The sequence below is a fragment of the Fragaria vesca genome, linkage group LG1 (assembly GCF_000184155.1).
Source record: "Fragaria vesca subsp. vesca linkage group LG1, FraVesHawaii_1.0, whole genome shotgun sequence".
Taxonomy (NCBI): Eukaryota; Viridiplantae; Streptophyta; class Magnoliopsida; order Rosales; family Rosaceae; genus Fragaria; species Fragaria vesca.
In genome coordinates this window covers 3,338,475-3,363,873 of record NC_020491.1, presented here as the reverse complement: position 1 = coordinate 3,363,873, position 25,399 = coordinate 3,338,475, and the positions used below count along the sequence as shown (strand labels likewise).

Genomic DNA, 25,399 nt, shown 5'->3' with positions numbered 1-25,399 from the left:
CATCCATCACTTGCATTCATTTTGTTGCGATGTTTCCTATGCCATAAGGGAATAATGTAATTTGCATTGTGCTTTCTTCTGTACTGGCGGTTCGAAAAATCATAGCAGGATTGACGTATAAGAACTGATTGGTGGCAAACGTTAATAAGCCAGCCTTTCTTTAGGGCCACAATCACAAAGAACAAGGAAAGCTAAGAGAGAGGACCATCACATTACAGCAAGGAAATCTTGTGATAATTCCATGTCCATCAAGTCTAGGCCATTTCTCAAATGCCTCTTTGAGACAATCAAATTTTCCTACCAGAACTCAGATTAGGACTATTTACAGTTATTGTGCAACAGTGCATGACCGTTGCAAATCCTCAAAGAAACTATCAGCTCATCACTGCAGGCAGCAATCTTGTTCTACCTTAGGACGAATCCAACTACTGAAGCTCGTTCTTTAACGTACTTCAGCATCCTACACGTAACGCTACCCATTACCCTCTCGCAAACCGGTGAGTGCAAAAATTTCACCCAGCTTGACGATCTCTAATGCTCTAAGCACATGACAGTGGACGGCAAAAATTATCCATGTCTCAGCATGTGCACTTCCTGCTGTTCAGCTTGCTCCTGAAATATGTACACTAAGTGATCTACTGATCTATAGTCGCTAGTACCAGAGACAGTGGCAGTTATGTGGCTCTGCTCAGCTCAAGTGGTGTCACTTAATGTTCATAGCAGCAGCCATTGCACGTAACTCCTTTGAGATTTCTGAGAATGGTGGCCTAGATTCCGGATCAGATGACCAGCATCTCTCCATTAGTGATCTCCATGTTGGATCACACCAGCTTGGTATTTCAGGACGGAGATTGCCCTTGATTATACCACCTGAAAACAGAATAAGGTGTTTTTGAAGTTTCAAACAAAAGTGATCACCTAGTTTTCAAAAGGAAATGGGATGTTACCTATTATTTCCTCTGAGCGCAAGTTTGCATATGGCTCCTCACCAGTCAATAGTTCCCACATAACTATTCCAAACGAATACACATCAACCTAGATACAAAGACATGAGAAGTCAATAAAAACCAGTATACTAATTGATAGAAGACAAAACCTAAATCAACACTCACTGATCTTTTAACTATGAACAATGTTTACCTTCTCTGTCACCAGATTATTCTTGCTGTTGCTGTTCAAAAGTTCTGGAGCCATCCATGGTACAGTGCCTCGTACTCCACCAGAGACGAGTGTCCTCTGCTTGATTTTTGATAATCCCAGATCACCAATCTAAACAAATTCAAGTGAAATCTCAACACTAGGGGAAAAATTACATGGAGGCAAAGACAACAATAGGAATATTATGATATAGAAACAAGAAGCCTTCTTCTCAGTTGGATACCTTGCATACTGGTCTCTGAGGATCCCTCATATTCACCAGAAAGTTATGTGATTTCAAATCAAAATGGACAATGCTCTTCTCGTGAAGATATTCCATTCCAAAGGCTGCATCCATTGCTAATATCATCCGCTTCCTACGATCAATAGTCCTGTAAAGCAATTAGAATGAAACATGATCAGATAACTAGCCTGCATCCCTTTGCAGTCAGAATTTCCAAGAACATAGGATAAAAAAAAGGGAAGAGTGATAACTACACTTATAAATTTTAGTTATATTACAGAGCAACTAATAACTGTTTCCACACTTGAAAGGACAACACAACGTTCAAGCTCTCACCAAATCAAGAACTATGAACCCACAGAACCAAAATTGTAGGAAGACTCTGGTGCACCCAGTGAGATGATTAAATTTTCATCAGACTGCAGTGGAAATCCAATGAATTCAAAATCATTTGTTATCATTTTCAATTTAAATGGTATAGATTATGTCCATGTTGATATTAAAGATTGCTCATTCTTCAACTTTCATGAGGCTAAGGCCAAGCTATACAGAAAACAGAATTAACATATGCATAGACTATAGTAGAAATCCAATGGATTTAATTATATTTTGCTATCACTTTGCATTTTAAATGGTATAGATTATCTCCGGGTTGATATTAAAGATCATCTATCCTGTCTTTTAAATCCTCAGGTTTTGCTTATCATTACATGTGCTCAGCTATAACGAATACATAATTCAAGTATACTATACATGTAATAATTAGCAAGCTCTATCGTTAAGGCTCTGAAACTAATCAATTGAAATTATGCAATACCAGAAAGAATAAGGAGGTAATAGCATATCAGTTTATGAAAGACAAGATATCATTCATCTTACCGGTCTTTCCTCCGCAAAACTTGTCTTAAGGAGCCATTCACCATGTATTCTGTCACCGTTGCCAAATCTGTCACTGGTCCATCTGTCACTACACCATAGAATGCCACAATGTTTGGATGGTGAAGTTGACCTAATATGTGAGCTTCCTTCCAAAAGTCAGCAAGCTACAAGAAGTGAATAGTAAGCGTAGGTACACAACAAACAGGTATACATGCATTTCCAACTATAGTAGTGAGACCTTGAATATTTCCTCGAAAGAGTTTACCCAGAACAAGAGTTTAATTCCTAGTAATACAAATAACTATGTAATTTGCTAACAATTAACAAACATAAATTTGAACAATTGAATTGTGGGAGGAAAAATATAAGTGTTACCAATCTATCCTCCAATACCCCATCTGTAAAGCAACATGGCTTGATCCTTTTTATGGCAACATTAGATCCCTTCCATTTCCCATGGTAAACGGTTCCATATGTGCCTGAACCAAGCTCTTTTATGAACTCAAGGTCAGAGTTTCTGATAGACTGAAAAGGTTGAACACACGACATTCAATCATATATATTGATATTCTGTTGAGCCTCCACAGGCTTATCAAAGCAGAAAATGCATAGGTTCAAGTGGTTACCTGCAGCTCTCGAGTGGCTAGATGAGTATAAAATGCAGCCAGATCATTGGAGGTTCCACCAATTACCTTAGAGCAACTAAGACTATTTCCATGGTTGGCCTAACAATACAGAACCAAATGTCAAAAGCTTACTCCCTATAGACTAAAGCTAGTAAAACCTACAAAACAGATTGCTTTCATTCTGTTTGTTATTTCTTATAGTTGAATGAGATAAGATGTTTTCAAGTAATTACCTCTTCAGTAGAGCTTAAACTAGATGGAGATTCCTGTCGATCCTCCTCAACATGCTCACTGCCTTTCTCTATCTTAGCTAAATTCTGGAATGAAGGATTAGATTTGACTTCATTTGATTCCTTGACTTGAGGACTCGTGATAAACTGTCCTACATCCATGATATCCATCGGTTTTGATTGAGGTTTTAGCAAGGCGTCAGAAGTCACCACACAGCTAGCATGAGAAGAGAGCTGAGGACCTTCCACTTCTTTGGACAGTGAAAGATCACGCAAAGATCTATTCACTGAACATGTTACTCCATTCCATAAATCTTGTATGTTATTACTGCCATTTTGGGAATTGCCTAAAGAATTGTTGACTGTTTCCTCACCAGGCAACTTATTATCAATGGTGCCTGAGGTGTTAGGAGCGTTCACCATGACTTTTAGGCATGTCTCATTGTCAACATCTCTATGAATAGGCTCACATTTGCTGGTCACTCCATGAACATTTTCATATGAAGTCTGATATTGACCTTCACACTTCCCAAAACCAGACACAGTTATGAGATTTTCCTGAGTGTCCATATTCCTCACAGATGGATACAAATTCTCAGTAGAATCACAGTTCACTACTGATTGACCACCCACTCTAGTAAACTCACCATAATAACCTAAGCAATTTTCCTCAAGATTCATTTTCAGATGCTGTAAAAGTCCAGGACCGTTCTGTTTACTTCCCTTCTGGGCACTATGTTGGACACCACTCAAGGACCTGTCTTTGATTGAGCTAGCTTTCCTCATCCTCACCCTATCAGCATAATGCGGCAATGAATAGGGATGATACAGTCTCACAGCCTTACCCTCCTTTGAAATACTCATATGCGGCCTGATCACAAGGCAGCATTTCCTTGTCGAAACCCTCCCATCCAATCTAACAATTCTATGGTTCCCCTTCTCAGCTATGTTGCTCCTCCTATGATTCCTAACACAAAAAGGAATACACTGCTGATGTCTAGCTTCTTCCCTACTAAACCTATGGTTCCTGATGCTGCTACTCAACCCGTCACACACCCTATCGCCAGCATACAAGGGAATCATAGTTTCACCACAACAATGACAACTCAAACCATTCTTCACTAAACTACCATTACCAATCCCAGCCACCCCATTCTGCCCCATATCCTTCTTAACATGAAAACCATTACTCCCCGGCTTCGTCACACCGGAGCAATTCACCGGCTTCAAACCCTGCATTGCCAACACTGACTGATCAGCCACTCCAACCCCATTACACAAAACCTTCCCCAAAGCTTGATCACCCCTCAAATTCCCATCTCTGGGGTTCAATGGACTAGACCTACCCACGGAAAACTGAGCCACATTGTCACAATGAGACTCTAAATCTCTAAGCAAGGGTTCATATGCTTCACATTGCTTGGTCTCACCAAGCTCCACCTCACTCTCACTAGCACGGCCCAAACCCGAATCCGGACCCGATTGCTTGGCCACCTGCTTCAACACAATTCTCCTCAGAGAATCTTGTTTCTTAACCGCCGCCGCCTTCACATCATCCGACCGGGTCCGGGTCTCTGACCCGACCCGGTAACACGACCCGGCTCCGTTAGCGCTACAAACGAAGAGCTTGAGCCTGACGGACATACCACCGCAGCTCTCGAGCTTGTCGAAGGAGTCGACCATGCGGCGGACGTCGTCGTCGGAGTCGAGGCGGACGAGCGGCGCTGCGGCGGCGGGGCCGGATACGGAGTAGGGGAGCTGGTACCTGATGACGAAGGAGGCAATGCCGGGGGAGAGACCGGAGATCTTGGAGAGGAGCTTGGAGAAGCTGACGGGGCGGTCGACGGTGACGATCTTGGCGTCGCCGCCGGAGTAGTGGAGGAGGCCGGAGGGAGGCCGGAGGTGGAAGGCGCCGTTGAAGCGGCAGACGAGCTTGAGGTGGGTGCGGTGGTGGTGGTTGGCGGGCCTAGTGGGCTGGGCGGCGTGGTGGTGGTTGGTGGTGGGGTTTTTACGGCGAGAGAGAGGTGGCTCTTTCATGGAGATCATGAGGGAGTGGTTGTTGAAGAAGACGGAGCAGAGTTTGTTACACTTTGTATGGGAGTGTGTCGAGGGTGATATTACAATTTTGGGTTTGAGGCGAGTTGTGACTTTTTTTATTTTTTATTTTATCTGTGGGATTCTTGTGATGTTATGCCTTTTTGGACCGGTGAGTAGTATAATCTCAATTCTTGAAGATTTTTTCATTTTTTATTTTTTAAGAATTTGAGCTACATGAAAGTAGGGATATGGGATACCGCATTGGTACGGAGTTAAATAAGCTAGTAACGTATCTAAGCACTAAAAATTATAGTCATTTACAGTATTCAAGACTTGAACATACATATTTATTTTTAAAATTGCTCTATAGAAGCACCACTGAGATGTTAAGAAGATCACACCTTCAATCTCTATTCTTTTCTCTCTTTCATATCAGACTCTTCTTAACAAGACATAAAACAGACTGAATAATTTAGTCGTATGATGAAGTGTTAGAGGTATTAGAGAAGCAGTAACTGGTCGGGATTCTATTATACGCTAAAGTTCGCTTAACATCGTACTATGGTAAATCAACTCCTAATCATATTATTTTTGAAATGCGAGACCTCACAAGAGTAACACTCATTTTAATGAATACTTCTTTTAGATTATTCGATAGTTGTTCTATTATCTAGAAAAATTATTATTTATATTTGAAATTTTATAGATAAAATTACATACGGATGGGATTGAATCGCTGACCCTCTCCTAAAAATCGATGTTTCAAGCTAATAATCAGATAAGACAGCCCGAAAATAGAGGCACTTGCAGTCGGATAAACCATGGGGCAGTTATATAGGTTAGCAACGCATGCAAGGGCATAAACGTAAAAGAGCAATGAAAGCTTCCGTCTTCTTCGTAGCATGACTGCGTTTGGCCACTTGGCGCGGTGGCTGTTGTCTATCCATACAACGGCATCAACCTCCCTTTTTGTCTTTTAGTCCAATTCGGATTTAGAGAACCTTGTGCTCTAAGCAACACGTGGCACATTATTAGAATAGCAGCTTCACATTTTGGAGCTCTATAGTTGACGAGCCTAAACAAACCACTATCAATCTTAACATAGTGTTTTTTTTTTCTCTTCTAATTTTGTTACCGTCATATATCTCTGAGGGCTACCCAAATCCTTATTTGAATGATCTAATGGCTCTCAAAAATGTAGATCACGTGTGAGAGATTGCTGACAAGTGTTTAGATCAATGTGTAAATCAACACACTAGCCCAAAGTGAATATAGGTATAGGACACATTGCAACATAATGAAAGAACCTGACTTCGGTAACAAGCCATTGTCATCTTTTTTTTTTATGAAAAGCCAATAGATTAAATGGAGGTGCCTCTAACGCACCCGCGGTTTACATAGTCAAAAGACAGCGCTAGGCTAGCTTCCGGAGGAACACACTCCTCCCAAAAGCGAACATCTCCTACTTTGTGGGCCAACATGTGCGTACAGCATTAGCTACAAAATTGGCCTCTCTAAAAATATGCTTGAAACTAATAAAATCAAACGAAGTTTCCTCAAAACATCTAAATTTCTTGAACTAGCTTGAGGATCCTCCAAGGTGAAGCAGCAATGCCATTCACTGCATCGATGACAAGTTTCGAATCTCCTTCAACCTCCACTCTGGACAAGCCTCTCTCCTTGGCACAAATGAGGCTGTTTCGGAGTGAAAGAGCTTCTGCAACTGAGATTGTGGTAATTCCAAAATTGGAAGAAGCTGCAACAAGTGGATTACCATTAGGGGTTCGGATTACGAATCCTCCTGCTGTAGAGTTCCTCCAGACTGAGCCATCAAAGTTGATTTTAACCCTATCAAAAGGGGGTGGTGACCACCTAATCATTTCAGAGTCTGTTCCGGGAGTATCCAAATTCCTAGTTGAACTAGAATCAGTCTGAATATTACTCATAGCAAGTAGGTGAGCTGCAGCAGCAGCTACTGTGGCATTGGATCTAGGGGTTTTGCCCCTAAATACTGCATCATTCCTGTCCTTCCATATCTGCCAACAAGTCACAATAAATTTCCCAAAAAGATTAGAGTCATAGTGATTATCTATAAACCATTTACGCGCCACCTTAATAAGGCCTTCCTTCCAGTCAATAGGAGGGGTCATGGCAGCTGCATTCCACACAGAAGTTGCAAAATTACAGTAACCAAATAAATGGTCCATTGTTTCATTATCCTCATTACAAAGCACACAAGAATTATCCTGGATCAACCCAAAGCGGGATAGCCTATCCCTCGTTTTAAGCCTGCCTCTGAGAAGAAGCCAACCAAAGAATTTCATTTTTGGCTGAATATTTAAAGACCAAAGCTTCCTAATGAGCTCCATTTGATCATGTTTTTGGCCATCCTGTCATCTTAAGGTGACCACTGCTAATAAACATGAGACACGTATCAATTTTAAAAGACTTTGTTGCAATTTAAGGACATAACAAGGGGATTTTAGGCATTTGACATGTTTGTTTATGATTATTATTGACACTTATCCATCTTTTATTGGTATTTGTCACCCATAAGTGATCATAGCTGGTCACCCAAGTTATTTCCACAATGAAAATGCAAGCGAAAGATGAGAAATCATCAAGTCTGGATAAAAGGTAGGATTATAAATTAAAGTAGCACACAGAATAGAATAGTGCATGCAGAAGATGAGCATGACACAATCGATCAAGTTAAAGTGATTAGAGCACAAAGCAACCAAGTGTGCGTAACAAAGAGTCTGGACCTGCATGATGATATTCGAAATTGACAGTAGGCTGGAAACTGACACTGAAACCCTTCATCTTGTCCTTGTCCACCTTATCGAAATCGAATTGAAATGGTACGGCGGCACCGAGTGCTCTACACTTATTGTCAGGCATACTTGCTATATACTCATTGACAAGATCTCTCTCTGACATACGGGCAGGATCTATCTCTCTCAAAGGGGTGGTGACAAAGCAGACATTGTTTCCCCCTAGATGGCAGAAATGACAGTCATCCCGTTGGGTAGGGAGCACACCAGCCGGCAGATTAATCTTGTGTATTTCGGTGATATCTTCCTGGTTTTCATCCAAGGACAAAAGATGAACTACTATACTGCTACGGCACATGAGGAAGTTATGTTCGGCCGAAAAGAGCAACTTTTTGTTACTGTGTTCTGGCTGTGGCAAGTCCACCACTAGAGCTTGGCCTTTAAAGGGCAGAGGGCCGCCTTGGCACATGCTGGGGACTCTCCTCCATGCTGGGTCACGGGCCGCAAGGTCAAAACACCAAATGGAGCGGTCCTGATCAGCGTAGTAATCGTCTTGGCTAGACATAAACAATTTGGTTCCGGCTATTGCACATGAGAAGGCGAAGCAACAATAAGGGAAGCGCGGCAGAACTGACCAAGTACCCTGTACGGGGTCATACACCTCAAATGAAACAAAATCTTCAACCGCCAGTACATAGAGTTTGCCGGCAAACTCAGCCACGAAAGGACTTTCCTTGCCTCCGTTCATAGCCTCGGGCATCTTGACTATCCCTTGTTTGGGGTCATGGACATCAAAGGCATAAGCATCTGTGCTGAAATGAGGGCCGAATGGTGGTCCGCTACGAAACGGATTCATGTTGGGTTTCAAGCCGCTGCAGAAGACAATCTTGGACCCCAAAACACCGCAACCCACTTCACCTGGGAGATCTTTGTCGGCCAGATCCACCACTTTTCTTAATTGTTTCACCGACGACGACAACGGCGGTGCCAGCAAATCGGAAAGATTGATGGAACGAACAACATAAGAACTAACCCAAGGCTGATACATCGCAGTAGGGATGTGTTTGGGCGTTTTGTAAGCTTCAAAGCTACAAACGAATAGAGACTTATCAGCATATTCGTCGTCCATCAGCTTCAACCCGCCACCGCGTAGAGGCAGGGTTTGCTCTCCTTCTTCTTCACCGTAGCTTTCCATGGTGTTTATCTGTTTGCTCTCAAGTATGATGCAGCTTTGAGTCTGAGGCTTAGGTTTTTGGCGTCTGTATAAACATGTTCTTCTTCATACCCTAATTCTTATTGGATTTGGATTGGAGTCCAGTAGTTTTGGATGCAAACAATATCTTATTGTCCAAACAGTTTTAGAAAAGTTTTTTTTTTTCTTTTTTTTAGTTAGTCATTCAAGGATCTATAGACTTATATTAGGTTTAGGAGTTTAAGTTATGTTGTATCAACAGTCCCTATTCTCTATAAATCGGAGTCGAGGGGGTTTTCTAAGGCTAAGACAGAGAGCGCGGAAAAGCGAAAGCAAAAGCGTGATAGAGAGATCTAGGATGAGTTGGGGATTAGCATAGAAATTTCAATATATACTTGTAATCAAGTTGTTATTCTCTATAGTGCTAGTGAATCTCTCGAGAGAGACCACAAAATGGACGTATGTTAAGGTTTTTGGCTGAACCGCTATAAAATTGTTGTGTGTTGTGATTCTATTTTCAAGTTCATCTTTGTCGTAAAATCTGAGTAAATATCCAGGGGCTAACCACAATATATACTATTTCCAAGACTAGTGAGAGTGAATATTTACAAGCTTGACTTTACATCAAAGCTTATTAACTTTCTTAACATAAATCAAAACTGAACTATTCAAATTTAGAAATGCAGGAAGATCTGAAAATCACCCTTTGGAGAGTTTATGCAAAAAGTTTCGACCTCGAAACGATTGAGAAGCTACTTACACCTGTATTTGTCATCTTCACCGGTCTCGAGCTAATGGTGATGCTTTGAGTGACAGAAATCTATGTTTGAAGTTGGGCTGTGCCTATCTTCCCCGGCCTTTGGGCCTCCTTGTTTCTACATATATCTGCCTCTGATCTTAGAATCACTACCAATCCTTTCAACTACAATCACATGTTTCACTTTCTTTTTCCATGAGGAATTCATATAAGGTGTTAATCCAAACATCACCAATCAACTTGTAACACAGAGAGCCACTTCAATCTTTTCCGTGACTGATCAGGAAATCCACTTGGTGGTTTGGCAAGTTTGCTCAAAGTGAAGATCTCCTTCATTCTCAAAAGACATGATAAGCTTAAAGAAACAAAAGGAGGAAGAGTTCACAGATGATAAAGTAGTTATACATGAAAATGATCATGATCCATTACAACAGAGCTAAAGAACTAACACTATATTCTGCTTTTACAACTCAATTGTATCCCTTCCCCAAACAGTTAAGGCATCGCTGTACCCTGCAATTCATGAGAAAAAAATCACAATCATTTATAGAACTGGTAAAGTTTGCCTCCTCCCTAAAATGTCAATCTTTTTTGGTAAAGTTTGCTTCAACATATAACCAAATTTGACCCAAAATCTAATATGAAAGAAGTAACTGACCTATTTCCATCACAGGTTGGGCAGAGACAAGGGTTTATGGCTACTGGGTCATACAGAGGCGACCATTGAATGGTGGCGTTCCCTTGGCATAGCTTGCATATGTAAAACCCTTTCCCTTTACAAACCCCACAAGGCAGAGCAGTCTTTTTCTAAACCCACCAAACAAAACAATCAAATTTCAGAGAGCAATTAACAATACGAGCTTTGAAGTTGAGAGACTTGGGGTTTTGGTTTTGGTTTTCATACCCTTTTGGACTCGACGGCCACACGTATGGCTCCCATCGTGGCGGTGGAAGCGAGATTGAGGGTCAGAAATCCGGCAAAGATTACGGCGGCGGCTTTTCCCACCGTCTGCAGTGGTTTCGGAATCATTTGAGTTTTGGTTGGTGGAGGTTCTGTCTTTGTGAAGCTAAGGTGGACCTGCTCGCCAGAACTGAACAAGTAGCTGAAGGATACTGAGGCCTGTTGTTTTGCACGGACTGGTCCAGTTCATTACAGATGGCCCGGTCCGACCCGACCCGGCTCATGTACATAGTGTTACTTGTGTCGCCATGTGGCGTTCTATAGTATTCCGGAGTTAGGTCATTACAGATCATGTGAGTGGTTCTTATAGGGAACTAACATTTACACTCCTAATTTTATAATTCACATTCCTATTTTTCTTTTTTGGTAATTTAAATCTTGTTTTTAATGACATATGTTTTGTCTTTTTGTGAAAACTTTACCTAAAAATGAAAAATGAGAGTGTAGATCGTAAAATAAGGAGTGTTAATTTCATCTTCCTTCTTATAATGTTTTATAGTTATTCAAAGTTTATTAACATTTACAGCCGGACGTTGTTAGATTAGTTCATTGTGCATAAAACTATAACAATGTTTAATCTAACAACGTTTAACCCTTAACTTCTAACTACTCTAAGATAGCGGAAATGGTGATTGATGTTTACTTTTGTCCATAAGACTGAACAACGTTTGTTGCAGGGTGACTGATGTTTACTTTTGTCCATAAGATCATAAACAAGTAAAACAACGTAAGATTCTATGTTACAGACTGTAGTCAATTTGCTTGACTATAAAAGTTTATCTCCAATGTGGGGGGCTATGACCTAATTATTTTAATCCAAAAGGGAGTTGACCATTACAGTTGTGAGAAAATGAAACCTGATAGTAACAATGCTAGAGAGCAAAGATCCATGCACATAACCTTAGCTAAACACCAGAGGAACACTTCTTTGGATTTTTTTAAGATTCTTAATCTGTTTTCATTCACTTTGGACTGTGGTTGATTGTTAGAACAAAGTTCGTCTTTTACTGCATTTCACTCCATAAAAGCCATACTCCAAAGAATTGCACGCTCATAATTTACTTACCTTTGCATTTTGAAATTAGTGTTTTAGTATAGTTTCAGCTTCTATATTTTGTCGAGCATGAAAATATTGAGAGCTGCTTCTGTTTTCCTTTGTATATTCTTATGCTTCTTTGTTTGCTCGTCTTATGCATCAGACACCCTTATGCATGGTCAGCGTATGCAGAAGGATGAAACCTTGATTTCTGATGGTGGAGTGTTTGAGCTAGGCTTTTTCTACCCCTCGGATTCTGAAGGATACTTGGGAATCTGGTTGAAGAATGACATAAAGAAAAGGCCAGTTTGGGTGGCAAACAGAGATGACCGTCTTATGGATCCCAATGCAAGTCTCTACTTCAATCCTTATGGATTGGTGATCAGTGATAATAGAAATTCACCGTATGTTTTCGCTTATGGAGCAACTGCAACAGATAACAGCACAAGCGCAAGGATTCTTGACTCGGGAAACTTAATCCTGATGCAAGGAGGAAAGACTTTGTGGCAGAGCTTTGATAACCTGGTAGATACATTTCTTCCTGGAATGAAATTGGGGGTGGTTAACATAACCAATGCTCAGTTGAAGTTTATGTTTCTTATATCATGGAGAAGCGTACATGACCCTACAAGTGGTTATCTTGGTGTAAGTTTGGACAGCCCAACTCAAGTCACTGTCTGGCGCGCAAATGGTAAAGAGAAACAGATTGGCTACTGGGATGGCCATAATTTCAGATTTGTTTTCAAAACCAAGTTAGATAATTACAATGTCAGCTATGTATTGAACAGCGAGGAGCGTTATCTTACTTACAGCAACAAAGATAGTAATGTATATTCATGGTTTGCATTGGCTTCGGATGGTAAGATCCAGGAGTTCATAATGGTAGGACAGAAGATTTCGGTTGTGAGTCATTCGGTATGTGGTGACTGCTGGTTGGTGTCATCAAGAGAAAAGAAGCTGTTGCTGGTTGTCAAAGTTGTGGCTCCCTTGACTACCTTCATTTTGATCTTGATCTTGTTCCTGTATGTTCTATGGAGAAAGCGCTACTCTTTAGGTACGTTAACCAAACCGTATATTGAACTGAAATATAGTAACTTTGCGAAAATATAATTTTGAGAGTACTATTGCACTGACTTGTCTCCTATAAACAACAGGAATTTGCAGATTCTCTATTGGCAGGACACACAGTATGAAGCTATTATTGTCACAGTTGAGTTCAGATGATAGTGGTAGCAGTTCACCTGTTTTAGAAAGTGGAAAGACGAAGGATCATGTTTTGCCAATGCTTAGCTTTTCCTGCATTGTGGCGTCCACAAATAATTTCTCAGCTGCTAACAAGCTTGGAGAAGGAGGTTATGGGCCTGTTTATAAGGTGTTTGTTACCTTAATACCTTGTACTGCTGAGTTATTAAGTCATATTCATATCAACATTTTGTTGTTTCTTCCGCTTGGATCAACGGTTTACATATCGTCTCACGTATGTGATAAAGTTATGTATGCAACTCAGATTTGATCTAAAGTTTCAGTGAAGTGATTGTATCTTCTTTTTGTACCAGGGTAACTTACTGCAATATGACATTGCGGTAAAAAGGCTTTCCAAAAGATCTGGACAAGGAGTGGTGGAGTTCAAGAATGAGGTGCAGTTAATCTCTCAGCTGCAGCACAGAAATCTTGTTAAGATTTTGGGCTGTTGCACTCAACGTGAAGAAAAAATATTAATATACGAGTATATGTCCAACAGAAGTTTGGATTCCTTCATTTTTGGTTTGTATTCTAACTGTGCTCATTTCCTCCTTTCAATTTAGTTATCAGTACTTTTCTCATTTTTGTGACATTGCTACTGATGCAGATCCAATTAAGCGAAGACAACTGAAGTGGAGACACCGCATACACATAATTGAAGGGATTGCTCAAGGGCTGCTTTATCTTCACAAGTACTCTCGACTAAGAATTATTCATCGAGACCTCAAAACAAGCAACATCTTATTGGATGCTTATATGAACCCCAAGATATCAGACTTTGGCTTGGCTAGAATTTTATCTGGGAATGAATGTGGAGCTGAAACAAAGCGGATTGTTGGAACATTGTAAGTAACTCCATATATTCTAAAACTAAATTAACAAAATATGATGAGTAGACTAATGCTGACATAAAATTATTTGATGAATCTCATATATGTTTTATCTTTTTATTGGAAGCAGTGGTTATATGTCTCCCGAGTATGTACTACAAGGCCTTTTGTCAACAAAATCGGATGTATTCAGCTTTGGAGTCATTGTGTTGGAGATTATGAGTGGCATGAAGAATGCAACCTTTTATGAGTCAGATTGTTCTTTGAACTTGCTAGGACATGTAAGTAACAAGGCATATCTGGCTCTCATTGTAGAATTTTTATGCTCTTGTTCCCTATTTTATTCTACAGTTAAAAATCTGAAACTGTTTGTAGGCCTGGAATTTGTGGATATCTGGACGATGTGAGGAGTTGTTAGATCCAACATTAGCTGATACAAGTTCAAGGGATGGCTGTGTACTCTGCATTCAGGTAGGTCTTTTATGCGTTCAAGATTGTGCAGAAGATAGACCAAACATGTCAGAAGTTGTTACAATGTTGAGCAATGAAGGAGCTAGTTTACCAATGCCAAAGCAGCCTATGTATTCTAACTTGATGTCTGAGGTAGATAAAGCATTAAGAAGCGGAGTCCCTTCCGAGAATCTCTTGACATATTCATCAGTAGTAGCAAGATAGCAGCCAGACTACTTGTATACTTAACTCGTCTTGTTGAGAAAGCATCAAAATATAAGATGAGCTACTTTGTATAAGCTACTTTTATGTCTTGGATAAGCATCAAAATATACACTGCTATACATTTCCAGTTTATAGGTATTGATTTTCATCTAAGGACATAATATACACTATTGTACCTCCATCCTAGTCTTACAGCCCATGCCAACTGGAGCTTCTTGGGCTGCAGATGGTTACTGTTGAGTTGGTGGAGTCTGATTCCACCATAGCTCTAACTACGGCAAGAGCAAGTTGTGGTGTTTCCTAATTCAATCAGGAATAGAAATCTTTTGGTAAACCACATTGTATGTGAGGCCTATTAAAACTCTATTAGAACTTACTACAGGGGTTATTTACAGATAACATGATGTTATTACTGTTACAGTTGAGTTTTGACAGTTCAAATGTTAGAAAACTTCGAAAAAAGAAAAAATGGATTTTGAGTTGCGAAAGCTTTTAAAGGTATATACAAACCAACACATAGCTGGAAGACAAAATGACTGTTAGCTTGCACCCCATGACTAGGAGCTGCCCATTTTGATATGTCTCACACAATAACTATATCCAAAGACATAACAAGATCAAATGCAGTTCAGAGTATCCATATCCTTCCTGAAAATCTATTCTCTTACACTGAAACTGATGCATATCAACAAATATATAAAAATTTTGTCAAGAAACCACTGGATTCATACATATTTTAGATTCATAGTTGTGTATATACACATTGTGATGTGGGGTTGTCAGATTGGCCATGTTTTGCTCAGGGTTATGAATGATCTATTACATTATTGGAGGAGTGGAAGTCCTGTTTAGACAGGGATATATGATATTGCTGGTTTCCATCTCCTCATTTTGTTCATGTATCTTCATGAACACCCTTTTTTATGTCAATCCCTTAATCAACTGCTGTATCTAGTTTTGTAGTTTATGTTTAAGTAATTTGGACCCGATTGAAGTTTTGATATTTCCATTTTCTTACATAGCCTTTGCTGGATACATGATTACAGAAATGAATGAAAATTTATCTTTTTCCTCTTTCATTATGATCATTTGCAATGATGACTAATATTTTGGCACCATCCAAGATCCTATAATTCAAACTTACTTTCATGCAATACAGAACATAACCAAATCAGTAAACAGGAAAATTAAATGTCTACCAACCTGTTTCCTAAGAGATTTTTGGTTCAATCAAAGAAACTGAAATAAAAAAACAAAACCAAAGTTGTTGGATATCTTTGAGAGTGAGGGGAGAAGAATGTATGGGGCAAGTGATGGAGCTTTGAGTCTTCCTATATATATGCCATCCTGCAACCCTGCAATTCTTGCCAAGTCTGTTGCCTGAAACTGAAACCAAAAACTGAAAGAGATAAGATCCTGCTGAGAAAAGTGAAGAATTGAAAGATAGAGTTAAAGAAAGGGATGACAATTGGTTTTAGGATATGAAAATGTGCAGAGGGAAAAATTCAATGTGTTTCTGAAAAGTCTAAAGTCCAATCAAATAGGCAGGAATGACAAGATTTGGTGTCACTTGATCAATCAAACCCATATTGCTTTTCTCTCATTTCTTTGATAGAAGTTTTGTGATCAATAGTAATATGAAATGATCTGTGCTCATTAAGGTCCCACAAGATCAGCACCATGGTCTATGGAATGGGGTAGTGAGCAACAAGTCCAGAATCACAGTGATTGGGTGATCTTTGTTGTCTGATCTAAAGCTGAAAAGTGGGAATATGATGCCTTTATATGGTGGGGGGAATTTGATGAAATCCAAGATTGTGCATAGTTAATTGGAATATAAACTAAATACAAGAATTAGTGCTCTTTCAATAATCATTTACACGATAAATCAATTTAAAGTAACAAATAAACATAATATTGTGAAATTGACTTGTTATGTCGTAATAGTCGCCAGGTCGATTGAGATAGAAGTAAAAGACCAAACGCAGCGTGGGAGGGGGGAGGGAGGAATGAATACGATTAGTCTTGCATGAGGATTGTAAACAAGTGATTGTTTGGTCATGAGAAAGGGATATTCGTCTCTTTTAAGATGCATGTACTCATAATTCAGTACATTCCGATAACAACTTAACGATAGAGAAAACCCGAAAATGAGGTAATTAATATAAGTTTTTGCAATACTTTGGACCCAATACAGGTCCCCTACGGTCTCTACATGGGTTCACATGCTTGGCAAGAATATCATAAAAGAAGAAGATATAAAGGGAAGCACCAAAGAGTGAGGTGGATATGAATTTGGGGCACGGGTTTTCGGTGCACCCACCCACCCACCTCCGGCCCACCAGGCCTTTTTTGAGCTTTGTCTTTTTCCCTTGGGATTCATGTGGGCCACGTTTTGTCCCCTAAATTCACCGAAACCACTTCTCACTTTTTAAAGTAACTACCGTTCATTCTTTACAGTGGCAATTTTGACTGGCCGATGAACCGAGACCGAGATAAAAAGAAAAAGAGGTTGACCGGTTGGCACGACATGTCGTTTAAGTTAAGCGTGGGTTTAGGTTTGGATCTTTAGCACTTTTTACGACGGTGATTTCTTGAGAAACGGAGTGTGTAGGAGCTTTTAACAGGAAAGAACCTACCCTTTTTGACTGCGTCTATGGAAATTCTCATGTATTCAGGGAAAATATCGAAACTGAGTGGCAGTCTCGTTGTAGGAAAAACTTTTAATGAGAACCAAATAAGGACTTTTAAATAAACGGTAAGAGAATCATATATGATCATTGACCAGCTTGATTATCAGTACATGAATAAGTGATATATGTGTAAGATTTGGTTGTCGACTGAAGTAGTACGTTTGTTCATGTTTCAAATCTTAAAATTCATTAAATACATATATTGGTAAATTAAAGAAAACTCTCGTATAACATATGGACGGATATGTGATTGATTTGAAAATTTGATATCATTAGACTTGGATGGTTGATACTTAGATACGTATATGAATCACTTCATGTACTGATGCATGTACGTTGATCTGATAATCGATGGTTTGTAAATCATATTTGGGTAGCTTACTCTATCTAGTAAAGAACTATATGCACTACGTGTACATCTCCACGATTCACAAACAAGTACTAGTGCGATTCTAAGACAGAAATATCATATGTATTGTTCCATGGAAGACTTTTATACATAAGAAGTTGACAAGGTGCTAAACTACACCATTGAAAAATCAAAAATCTGGGCAAGATAAGATAGAAAACTGGGTTACAAGTTACAATGCTCAGTGTTGGATCTTTTATATGATGAAAGATCAATGCGTCACCATTTTCATCTTGGAAGCCACTTTCGAAAACAAAGCATAGTGGTTGTGTCAGCTGAGATGAGCATGCCTAGAATATCCATCAACCCTAAAAGCTCTTTATTTTGGTTGCGGTATCTTTTGCTTGGTTGAGTTCAGCTGTAATAATCTGGAACAAAAATCCTGTATGGACTGCACCACTTACTGTGCACCTAAAAGTGTTTCGTTTCTGTGTGCGGATTAAAATAATTTTAGCACCAAAATAGCAAATCCTCTTAATCATTTCTACTTCTTTTGGAAGAGCCTCACATGATTCATCCATAAAGATAAAACGATGGCGTTTTCGGTAGAAGTTTGTAGTAGTAGAGGCATAGTATATACTATATAGTATACGAGCAAATTTACCTTCAGTTACCTCTCTTTTAGTTACTATAATTTGTTATGTGTTATAATTTTGCTTAACTATCCTCTGATCCCTAAAAACAAGGTTTGAAAAGGCGCTCCTAAGGCGGAGAGAAGGCTTGGAGCGCCTAGTAGCGCCTAGAAACCACCTAGCTAGATGGGTTGGCAGCCTTATTTTAGAACACTACATATAATTAGCTAAAGTTAGAAAACTCGCTAGATGCTAATATGACGGATGGTTGGCTTGTAACGCCTAGGCGGCTGCTAGCATGGGAAGGAGTGCTAGCCGCTGCTGGCATGGGCGGCGCCTTGTTTAGAACACTATCTAAAAGTAGTACGTGCATTCTGGTTAGATACCAAAACAAAATTTAAATTTACTATCTCTATTAGTAAAAGAAAAGACTGTAAGAGTTTGTAACTTTCTTTGACCAAACAAAGTAGCTAGCTAGCTTATTGGGTGCCAAATCCCACAAGCTGCTCTCTTATAAAAACCCTTCTCATAAAGCAAAGCAACAGAACTTCACAAAACACATACAATTATACATGCTTTCTCCTCCGCATTTTCTCAAAACACTTCTACAATGGCAGCCATAACAAGCACTGAATCATCCGACTATGACAGTAGCTCTTCCTCCATAACCATACCCGACTCTAGCCGTAGCTGGATGAGCAACCTCAGCTTCAGCAGCCGGCGCCGGAGCTCCGTCTCCGTCTGTTCCTCCGCCACTTCTGAGGCCTCCCAAACTCACAAGCCTCACAAGGCCAACCAAGCTGCATGGGAAGCCATGAGGCGGCTCCGGAGCTCCAAAGGCCGAGTGGGACTCGACCATTTCCGCCTCCTGCGCCGCCTCGGCAGCGGCGACATAGGCAATGTGTACCTTTGCCAGATAAGGAACCCCGCCGCAGCCGTGGCAGGGCTGCAGCCTAAGCAGCCGCAGTGCTTCTATGCCATGAAAGTGGTGGACAGAGAAGCGCTTGCTATAAGGAACAAACTGCATAGAGCTGAAATGGAGAAGGAGATTTTGGACATGCTTGACCACCCATTTTTGCCAACTCTCTATGCCGACTTTGATGCTTCTCACTACTCTTGCTTGGTTATGGAGTTTTGCCCAGGCGGCGACTTGTATGCTGCCCGTCAGCGCCTGCCCGGAAAGCGCTTCAGCCTCTCATCTGCTAGGTAACTAATCTTGTCTCTTTACTACACTGTGTTTATGTCTAAAACTACCTCGTTTTAAATTTTCAGATATAGATTAAAGCTATGTTATTTTAAGCATTCATTTAGCTCGAAATACATCTAAACTTTTATCCAAAAAAAAGAAAGAAATACATCTAAACTAGTAGTGCATTACTAATAATTAGTAAAACTTTTGCTTGTTCCAATTAAATTTATGATTTTATGCTAATATTGTGCTCATTTTGAAAACGACAGGTTTTATGCTGCTGAGACACTGCTAGCTCTCGAGTATCTACATATGATGGGCATTGTTTACAGAGATTTGAAGCCTGAAAATGTGCTGGTTAGAGAGGACGGTCACATAATGCTTTCGGATTTTGATCTGTCTCTCAAATGCGACGTCGTTCCGAAGTTGATGAGGCGTAAACTGGACTTGGAATCCAACACTGAAAAGATCGTAAAGAGCTCATCTATGCCATCTTGTGCAGCTCCCATGCAGCCTGTCCTCTCTTGCATTTTCTCAGCCTCTAAGAAAAAGAGAGCCACAGTCACAACAATTACAGAACATGTTGGTGATACTGATGATCATGATGATGCTCAAGGTGTTAATCAACTAGTACTTGACCCGGAATTGGTAGCAGAGCCTATCAATGCTCGTTCTAAGTCATTTGTTGGGACACACGAGTACTTAGCACCAGAGGTGATCTCAGGACAAGGCCATGGGAGTGCAGTGGATTGGTGGACATTTGGGGTGTTCTTGTATGAAATGTTATATGGGAGAACACCTTTCAAGGGTGAAAACAATGAGAAAACCCTCATCAACATTCTGAAGCAGCCATTGAGCTTTCCAAAGCTAGTGCTTAATGATAATAGGGTTACTAACAGTAGCAGCAGCAAAGAGTTTGAGGCAGAAATGGCCAAAGTGCAAGACCTTGTAAGCAAGCTTTTGGTGAAGAATCCCAAGAAGAGAATAGGAAGCTTGAAGGGTTCAGTTGAGATCAAAAGGCATGAGTTCTTTAAGGGGGTGAATTGGGCTTTGATTAGATCAGTTAGGCCTCCTCAAGTTCCTGCTAGCCATGATCATTTGCATAAGATTAGGACTAGTAGTAATAGTAGAGGTCATAATTTACCTAAGTTGAGCAAGAAAGAGAGGGATGAACCATATCAGATCCCTCATCATCATATTGACTATTTCTAATTGCTTGGATATATTCATGTATTGTGAATGTAAATACCTAGGTAAAACAGAAAGTATGCAAAATTACTTATCATCATGCTAGCTTGACATCAAAGAGTTGAGAATTTATTTCCTATATGTTTTCCCACTAATTATATATTAATGAGAAGAGCTTTATGTTTTCTTTTGGACCAATTGTGATAGATTCTTTGTCTATGTATTGTATGATATAGAATAGTAAAGAGAGATGGATGATACCCATAATTGTCCCGATGTGATTTTCATGAGAACTCCATGAAGTCATGTGAGTACAATAATTACTCTTGTCAATTGTCATGATGGAAAACAAACCTATAATAAAAAGAAATTGAAATGATCTTTTCTATAAAAATTGAAATGGTATGCTTTATGCATATGGGCAACTTTGATGGCCACTCCTCACATTCACATGCTCTTTCTTCACCAAGAAAAGAACTAAAGAAACCATCATGCATGCTTCATTTGCTCCTTTTTGTTCTTCTAATTATGTTTTTGTTCATTCATGAAAAAAGAGAGAGGTCATTTTCTCCTTTCAACCTTTATTCATAGTTGAGAGATTCCAAGATGGAGTAACCCATTCCATCAAATTCAAATGAACCTTTTGTTTTGTAGTGAGATCCAAAAGATCCTTTGCTATATATATGCATATGAATCAAAGTTTCCATGATGGGGGTGGTGATATTATTTGTATATATATGCAGGCACTGACCCAACTCAAGCATGCGTAGTAGAAACTAAGGCATTTGATCATTACAGTTCTTGTGTATCAGTTTAATCATAATCTGCAACGTCGTCGAGTACTGGTACAGTCTTTTATATATAAGGATTTTTACATGTCTACGATCACAGTAAGATGTCAGTACTCAGTTTACTCATGGCTTTCGATAGCTAGGGGTGGAGGAAGTCAATGATATATTTGCATGAAAGGTCAACAGAGGTTTCAAGAGCTTCCTGTATTTGATGAAAACTCCAACTGATAGATCCAGTTTTTGCAGAAGCACGCGTGAGGCTTCTTCTTCACCACTCTCCACTCATAACGTACGAAAGAGATATACATACATACGTACGAAGGTACGTATATATGTTGATCTAATACGTGTCGAAGTACGTACGTACTATCAATATATCATGCATGAGTAATGTTCACATGGTCAGTCACTGACCAACAGATTCATGATCAGTTACCAGTAGATTAACATCCAAAGATTGAAAATAAAACAACTCTACTAAAAAATAATTCTTCTAATCATTGGATTTAAATCTAATGTTGACTGACCACGAATCTTTTAATCAGTCATTGACTATGTGAATATAACTGATCATGCATGTGCATCTATCTGAAACCAAAGCGATTAACAATTCCATAAACATATAGTCGCTTAGCATTTTAGCTTTTCGATGACATGAACAAAAATGATGTTATTTTTCAGTTACAATATTAATCCAAGAATATTTGCTATCACACATGATTAGTCCGATCGTTTTACCTTCAATTGGAAGGTATTATGATGTGGGACTAAAATGAAGGATTATTAAAGTGGCGGGGCTAAAAATTTTAACTGATACCAACCAACAACAGAGTGTTATACTGTAATCAGTATCATACATTTTAGGCAATTATGATCGTAATTATTAATAACAATTATCATGTTTTGTTATTAGTTCGGATGTAGAGCATCATCAGATCAAATCAGTTGTCATCTCGATCAAGTGTGTTAAAAAGCATATGATGAACAGAGGATCCTAATACTAATTTGATATAGATTTTGATACATAATAGTCCTTTGTTCCACTAACACTACTGTAAGTTAGTTTTTGTTAACGTCTAGTGCTACATGGATTATGCTCTTAGAACTTCCATCATGTTTCGGAGATCAAATTTTCACTTATTACAATGTCACAACCTCAGTGAGACACAATGGGCATTAGTTACAGTAGACCAATATACCCAGATTTGTTTTTGGGTCCATACAAATTGGGTTCTCTATGGGCAATCGTTTAGAGCAAAGGCCTTTTGGGGTCATTGGCTGAGTTAATTGAACAAGTTCGAGAGAGAAAAAAAAAAAAAGAAAAAAAAGAGAGAGAGAGTTGGTAGAATAAGATTACCGCTCAGTCTTATTTCAACGAGGTAAAGTCAGATATTCTCCACCAAAAAAAAGTAACCTACACAAACCACTACCCAGCAGTGGCTACTTGCCTTTTGCCAAGAGTCTCGGACATTGTATAACCATGAAACCATTAGCTACCCCATATACAGTAGCCACTGCTCACCCACTCAAAGGCAAAACCATGAACTCCTCCTACACGTAGAAACTATCTACCAAGAATTACATTAACATAAATATGGAACTGATATATTTGTGTACCAATGCCAAAAATCCTTAGATACTGTTCTGAAAATAAACACATTATTATTTGAGTTGAGTTGAGTGCCACTGACCACTGTGGATCAGCTGCAACAGATGCAGATCGATCTATGAAACGTGTTATAATCTCAGCAACACCTTAAGCACACGTGCCCCGATCTCAGTAGCAGTTCGAGGCTAGGTGCCTGAAACCAGAGCTTGCTTAAAGCGCCACCCATGGTTTTGGGGCAGCTTTGTCCTATACCAGTTGCAGTTTCCTCTCTTTCTTGAAACCGAAACCGACTTGCACAAAAGATGGAGTTCTACTTGATAAAATACTATGCTAATTTGAAAAAATGAGTCATATATTACTTGTATATTAAAGAATCTCATGTCAGTTCTGTAAACACCAATGGATAATAGGAGCAGGATCTCTCATCTCTATGCTCTTCACCTGATCTTTGAGCATTTGTTTTTACTGTTGTGACCTGTATGCATCCAAACTTTCCCTGACAAAACCATGGGCATTTGGGGAATCTAAAGCAACAGAACAAAACCGACCATTCTTTGAAAACAAGTGACTCAGACACCAGAATTCATTGAAAAACCATCTACTCTCTCCCAACACCTGGATCTCTCTCTCAGTTCAAATCCCTTATATATATCCACCCATGCATCACTTTACCATTCATCCAAAGCTTTCAGAAAACCCAGCCAGCTTCTCAAAGTTCATACCAGCTCTTCTATCTTCTAGCATTCCATTTATACATCTACTTCTACTAGTACTCTTACAATGGCAAAGAATGTGTCTCAATCTCCCATGGAGAAACACAGCCTGACTTCATTTGACCAGCAGTTGGCTAAGCGCTGTTCTCATGGTATGTTCTTGTTTTCCTGCTGGCTGCAGCCTCACCTTTTTGACCAACTTGATTCTTACATGATGCATTTACATGTATATATATGGTCATATATAATTCATATTGGTACGAGGGTTTGAGAGCCATGTGTTAATTCATGATGTTTTACATATCTGTTGCCTTGAGCCTGTAAAAAGTTAGTTAAATAGTTGCAAAAACTGATATCAGATATGCTTATTATGAGCTTAAGATTTTGTATTTGATCATGGTTCACTTTTTGCCCAAGAGCACATAAAGGGCCTTGTTCTTGATCAAAATCATCAAATGGATAAAGTATAGGACCACCCTTTCAATAGCTAATACTTTACTATACTCATAGTTTTTGTATCCAAATAATTTTATTTATTTTCTGAAGAAAAGTAAAACTATGATGAGAAGAACACTAGCTAGCTGGCCTAAAATTTCTTCTGGAAGTTTAATCTCTACTCTTTTAATGTATCAGAGGGTGTAAAAGCTGGAGTTAAGGCAGCTGTTGTTGCTACCATTGCCAGTGCAATTCCAACTGTAAGTTTTCTTTGGCTCAATTTACTTTATGTATACTAGTATCTGAATCTATATGTATGAAAGGGGGAGCTACGACACCTAAAACTAATTATGAAGATTATGCTCTATATGCAGTTTGCTAGTGTGAGAATGCTGCCTTGGGCAAAAGCCAATCTGAATCCCACTGCTCAGGCTCTCATAATCTCAACAGGTTGATCATCAATCCTTCTGTCAAGATCTTCATAAAAAGTTTCTTTATGTATCATCATGAGTAGTAATTATGTATTGATGGAATTTTTGTTGATTGCTATGGCAGCGGCTGGAATGGCATATTTCATAGTGGCTGACAAGACTATTTTGGCAACCGCAAGGAGGAACTCCTTCCACCAAGGCCCTAACTATGAAGCATGAATTCGTAGCACTAATTTGAGTTCAAATTACTGTTCTTGTTGCTGCTGCTGTTCTTATGTGAATCCATCCTCTTGATAATAAATAAGTAGAGATGGTATTTCATTGTAGTAGCAGAAGAAAATCTATGTACTCAGTTATCAACCTATTATATAATGCACTTTTCTTCCATTTCAACTGGTTCAATTTCTATCCAAGCTTAATAATAGAGACCCTTATCTGCATAAATGATCAAAAATGGCATTGCAATTAAACATCTGCATTGTATCACCCCTTCAAGGCATCTTTCACCAATTGTCATTACATGAACAAGAACCATCTCTAATCTCTTGCAATAATATCCTATTGAAGATCTTGGATATCAGTTTTGTAGCTGAATAACAGTTTCCACATACTCGAAGATTCTTTTGTGCTGTTCAAACCAAAAGCAATGGCCAATTTCTCACTATGATGACTCAAAAACCCCTTCCTTCCATATGCCTTGCTTTTCTCTTAGTCCGGTGTAGTTAATTATTTTGATTTAGTGCTACATG

General features: G+C 39.3%; 6 protein-coding genes across 6 annotated transcripts; 3 read left to right on the top strand and 3 right to left on the bottom strand.

Annotated features, from left to right (window-relative positions):
* Positions 1-703: 703 nt before the first annotated feature.
* Positions 704-5,153, bottom strand: LOC101302206. The gene is made up of 8 exons (XM_004288769.1): positions 3,120-5,153; positions 2,887-2,985; positions 2,636-2,785; positions 2,261-2,424; positions 1,382-1,529; positions 1,141-1,269; positions 948-1,035; positions 704-870 (listed from the first exon to the last, which is right to left on the bottom strand). The coding sequence occupies exons 1-8, from the start codon at positions 5,151-5,153 to the stop codon at positions 704-706; spliced, it is 2,979 nt and encodes a 992-aa protein (XP_004288817.1).
* A 1,565-nt stretch (positions 5,154-6,718) lies between these two features.
* On the bottom strand, positions 6,719-7,477 carry LOC101301910. Its single transcript, XM_004288768.1, has one exon. It carries the CDS (start codon positions 7,475-7,477, stop codon positions 6,719-6,721), a length of 759 nt encoding a protein of 252 aa, XP_004288816.1.
* Positions 7,478-9,876: 2,399 nt separating this feature from the next.
* Positions 9,877-10,935, bottom strand: LOC101308207. Its single transcript, XM_004287311.1, has 3 exons — positions 10,781-10,935; positions 10,535-10,683; positions 9,877-10,389 (listed from the first exon to the last, which is right to left on the bottom strand). Exons 1-3 carry the CDS (start codon positions 10,904-10,906, stop codon positions 10,347-10,349), a joined length of 318 nt encoding a protein of 105 aa, XP_004287359.1. The 5' UTR covers positions 10,907-10,935; the 3' UTR covers positions 9,877-10,346.
* A 1,025-nt stretch (positions 10,936-11,960) lies between these two features.
* On the top strand, positions 11,961-15,028 carry LOC101301618 (receptor-like serine/threonine-protein kinase SD1-8-like). The gene is made up of 6 exons (XM_004288767.1): positions 11,961-12,927; positions 13,028-13,245; positions 13,430-13,637; positions 13,723-13,960; positions 14,076-14,226; positions 14,321-15,028. Exons 1-6 carry the CDS (start codon positions 11,961-11,963, stop codon positions 14,618-14,620), a joined length of 2,082 nt encoding a protein of 693 aa, XP_004288815.1. The 3' UTR covers positions 14,621-15,028.
* A 3,876-nt stretch (positions 15,029-18,904) lies between these two features.
* On the top strand, positions 18,905-20,695 carry LOC101307917 (protein kinase PINOID 2-like). Its single transcript, XM_004287310.1, has 2 exons — positions 18,905-19,500; positions 19,753-20,695. The coding sequence occupies exons 1-2, from the start codon at positions 18,905-18,907 to the stop codon at positions 20,693-20,695; spliced, it is 1,539 nt and encodes a 512-aa protein (XP_004287358.1).
* Positions 20,696-23,744: 3,049 nt separating this feature from the next.
* LOC101307618 (early nodulin-93-like) lies at positions 23,745-25,041 on the top strand. The gene is made up of 4 exons (XM_004287309.1): positions 23,745-23,936; positions 24,418-24,479; positions 24,594-24,669; positions 24,775-25,041. The coding sequence occupies exons 1-4, from the start codon at positions 23,852-23,854 to the stop codon at positions 24,867-24,869; spliced, it is 318 nt and encodes a 105-aa protein (XP_004287357.1). The 5' UTR covers positions 23,745-23,851; the 3' UTR covers positions 24,870-25,041.
* Positions 25,042-25,399: the final 358 nt, after the last annotated feature.

What these genes read in the sequence shown, in the direction of transcription:
- LOC101302206 (XM_004288769.1), bottom strand. Translation starts at nt 5,153, where the DNA reads ATGAAAGAGCCACCTCTCTCTCGCCGTAAAAACCCCACCACCAACCAC. An exon ending in TAGCCACTCGAGAGCTGCAG is followed by an intron (nt 2,786 to 2,886) that starts GTAACCACTTGA and finishes CAACCTTTTCAG; the next exon opens with TCTATCAGAAACTCTGACCT. An exon ending in GTTTTGCGGAGGAAAGACCG is followed by an intron (nt 1,530 to 2,260) that starts GTAAGATGAATG and finishes ATTGCTTTACAG; the next exon opens with GACTATTGATCGTAGGAAGC.
- LOC101301910 (XM_004288768.1), bottom strand. Translation starts at nt 7,477, where the DNA reads ATGAAATTCTTTGGTTGGCTTCTTCTCAGAGGCAGGCTTAAAACGAGG.
- LOC101308207 (XM_004287311.1), bottom strand. Translation starts at nt 10,906, where the DNA reads ATGATTCCGAAACCACTGCAGACGGTGGGAAAAGCCGCCGCCGTAATC. An exon ending in TGGCCGTCGAGTCCAAAAGG is followed by an intron (nt 10,684 to 10,780) that starts GTATGAAAACCA and finishes TGGTGGGTTTAG; the next exon opens with AAAAAGACTGCTCTGCCTTG. An exon ending in CCAACCTGTGATGGAAATAG is followed by an intron (nt 10,390 to 10,534) that starts GTCAGTTACTTC and finishes CATGAATTGCAG; the next exon opens with GGTACAGCGATGCCTTAACT.
- LOC101301618 (XM_004288767.1), top strand. Translation starts at nt 11,961, where the DNA reads ATGAAAATATTGAGAGCTGCTTCTGTTTTCCTTTGTATATTCTTATGC. An exon ending in GTTATGGGCCTGTTTATAAG is followed by an intron (nt 13,246 to 13,429) that starts GTGTTTGTTACC and finishes TTTTTGTACCAG; the next exon opens with GGTAACTTACTGCAATATGA. An exon ending in TTTGGATTCCTTCATTTTTG is followed by an intron (nt 13,638 to 13,722) that starts GTTTGTATTCTA and finishes CTACTGATGCAG; the next exon opens with ATCCAATTAAGCGAAGACAA.
- LOC101307917 (XM_004287310.1), top strand. Translation starts at nt 18,905, where the DNA reads ATGGCAGCCATAACAAGCACTGAATCATCCGACTATGACAGTAGCTCT. An exon ending in TTCAGCCTCTCATCTGCTAG is followed by an intron (nt 19,501 to 19,752) that starts GTAACTAATCTT and finishes TGAAAACGACAG; the next exon opens with GTTTTATGCTGCTGAGACAC.
- LOC101307618 (XM_004287309.1), top strand. Translation starts at nt 23,852, where the DNA reads ATGGCAAAGAATGTGTCTCAATCTCCCATGGAGAAACACAGCCTGACT. An exon ending in TTGCCAGTGCAATTCCAACT is followed by an intron (nt 24,480 to 24,593) that starts GTAAGTTTTCTT and finishes CTCTATATGCAG; the next exon opens with TTTGCTAGTGTGAGAATGCT. An exon ending in GGCTCTCATAATCTCAACAG is followed by an intron (nt 24,670 to 24,774) that starts GTTGATCATCAA and finishes TTGCTATGGCAG; the next exon opens with CGGCTGGAATGGCATATTTC.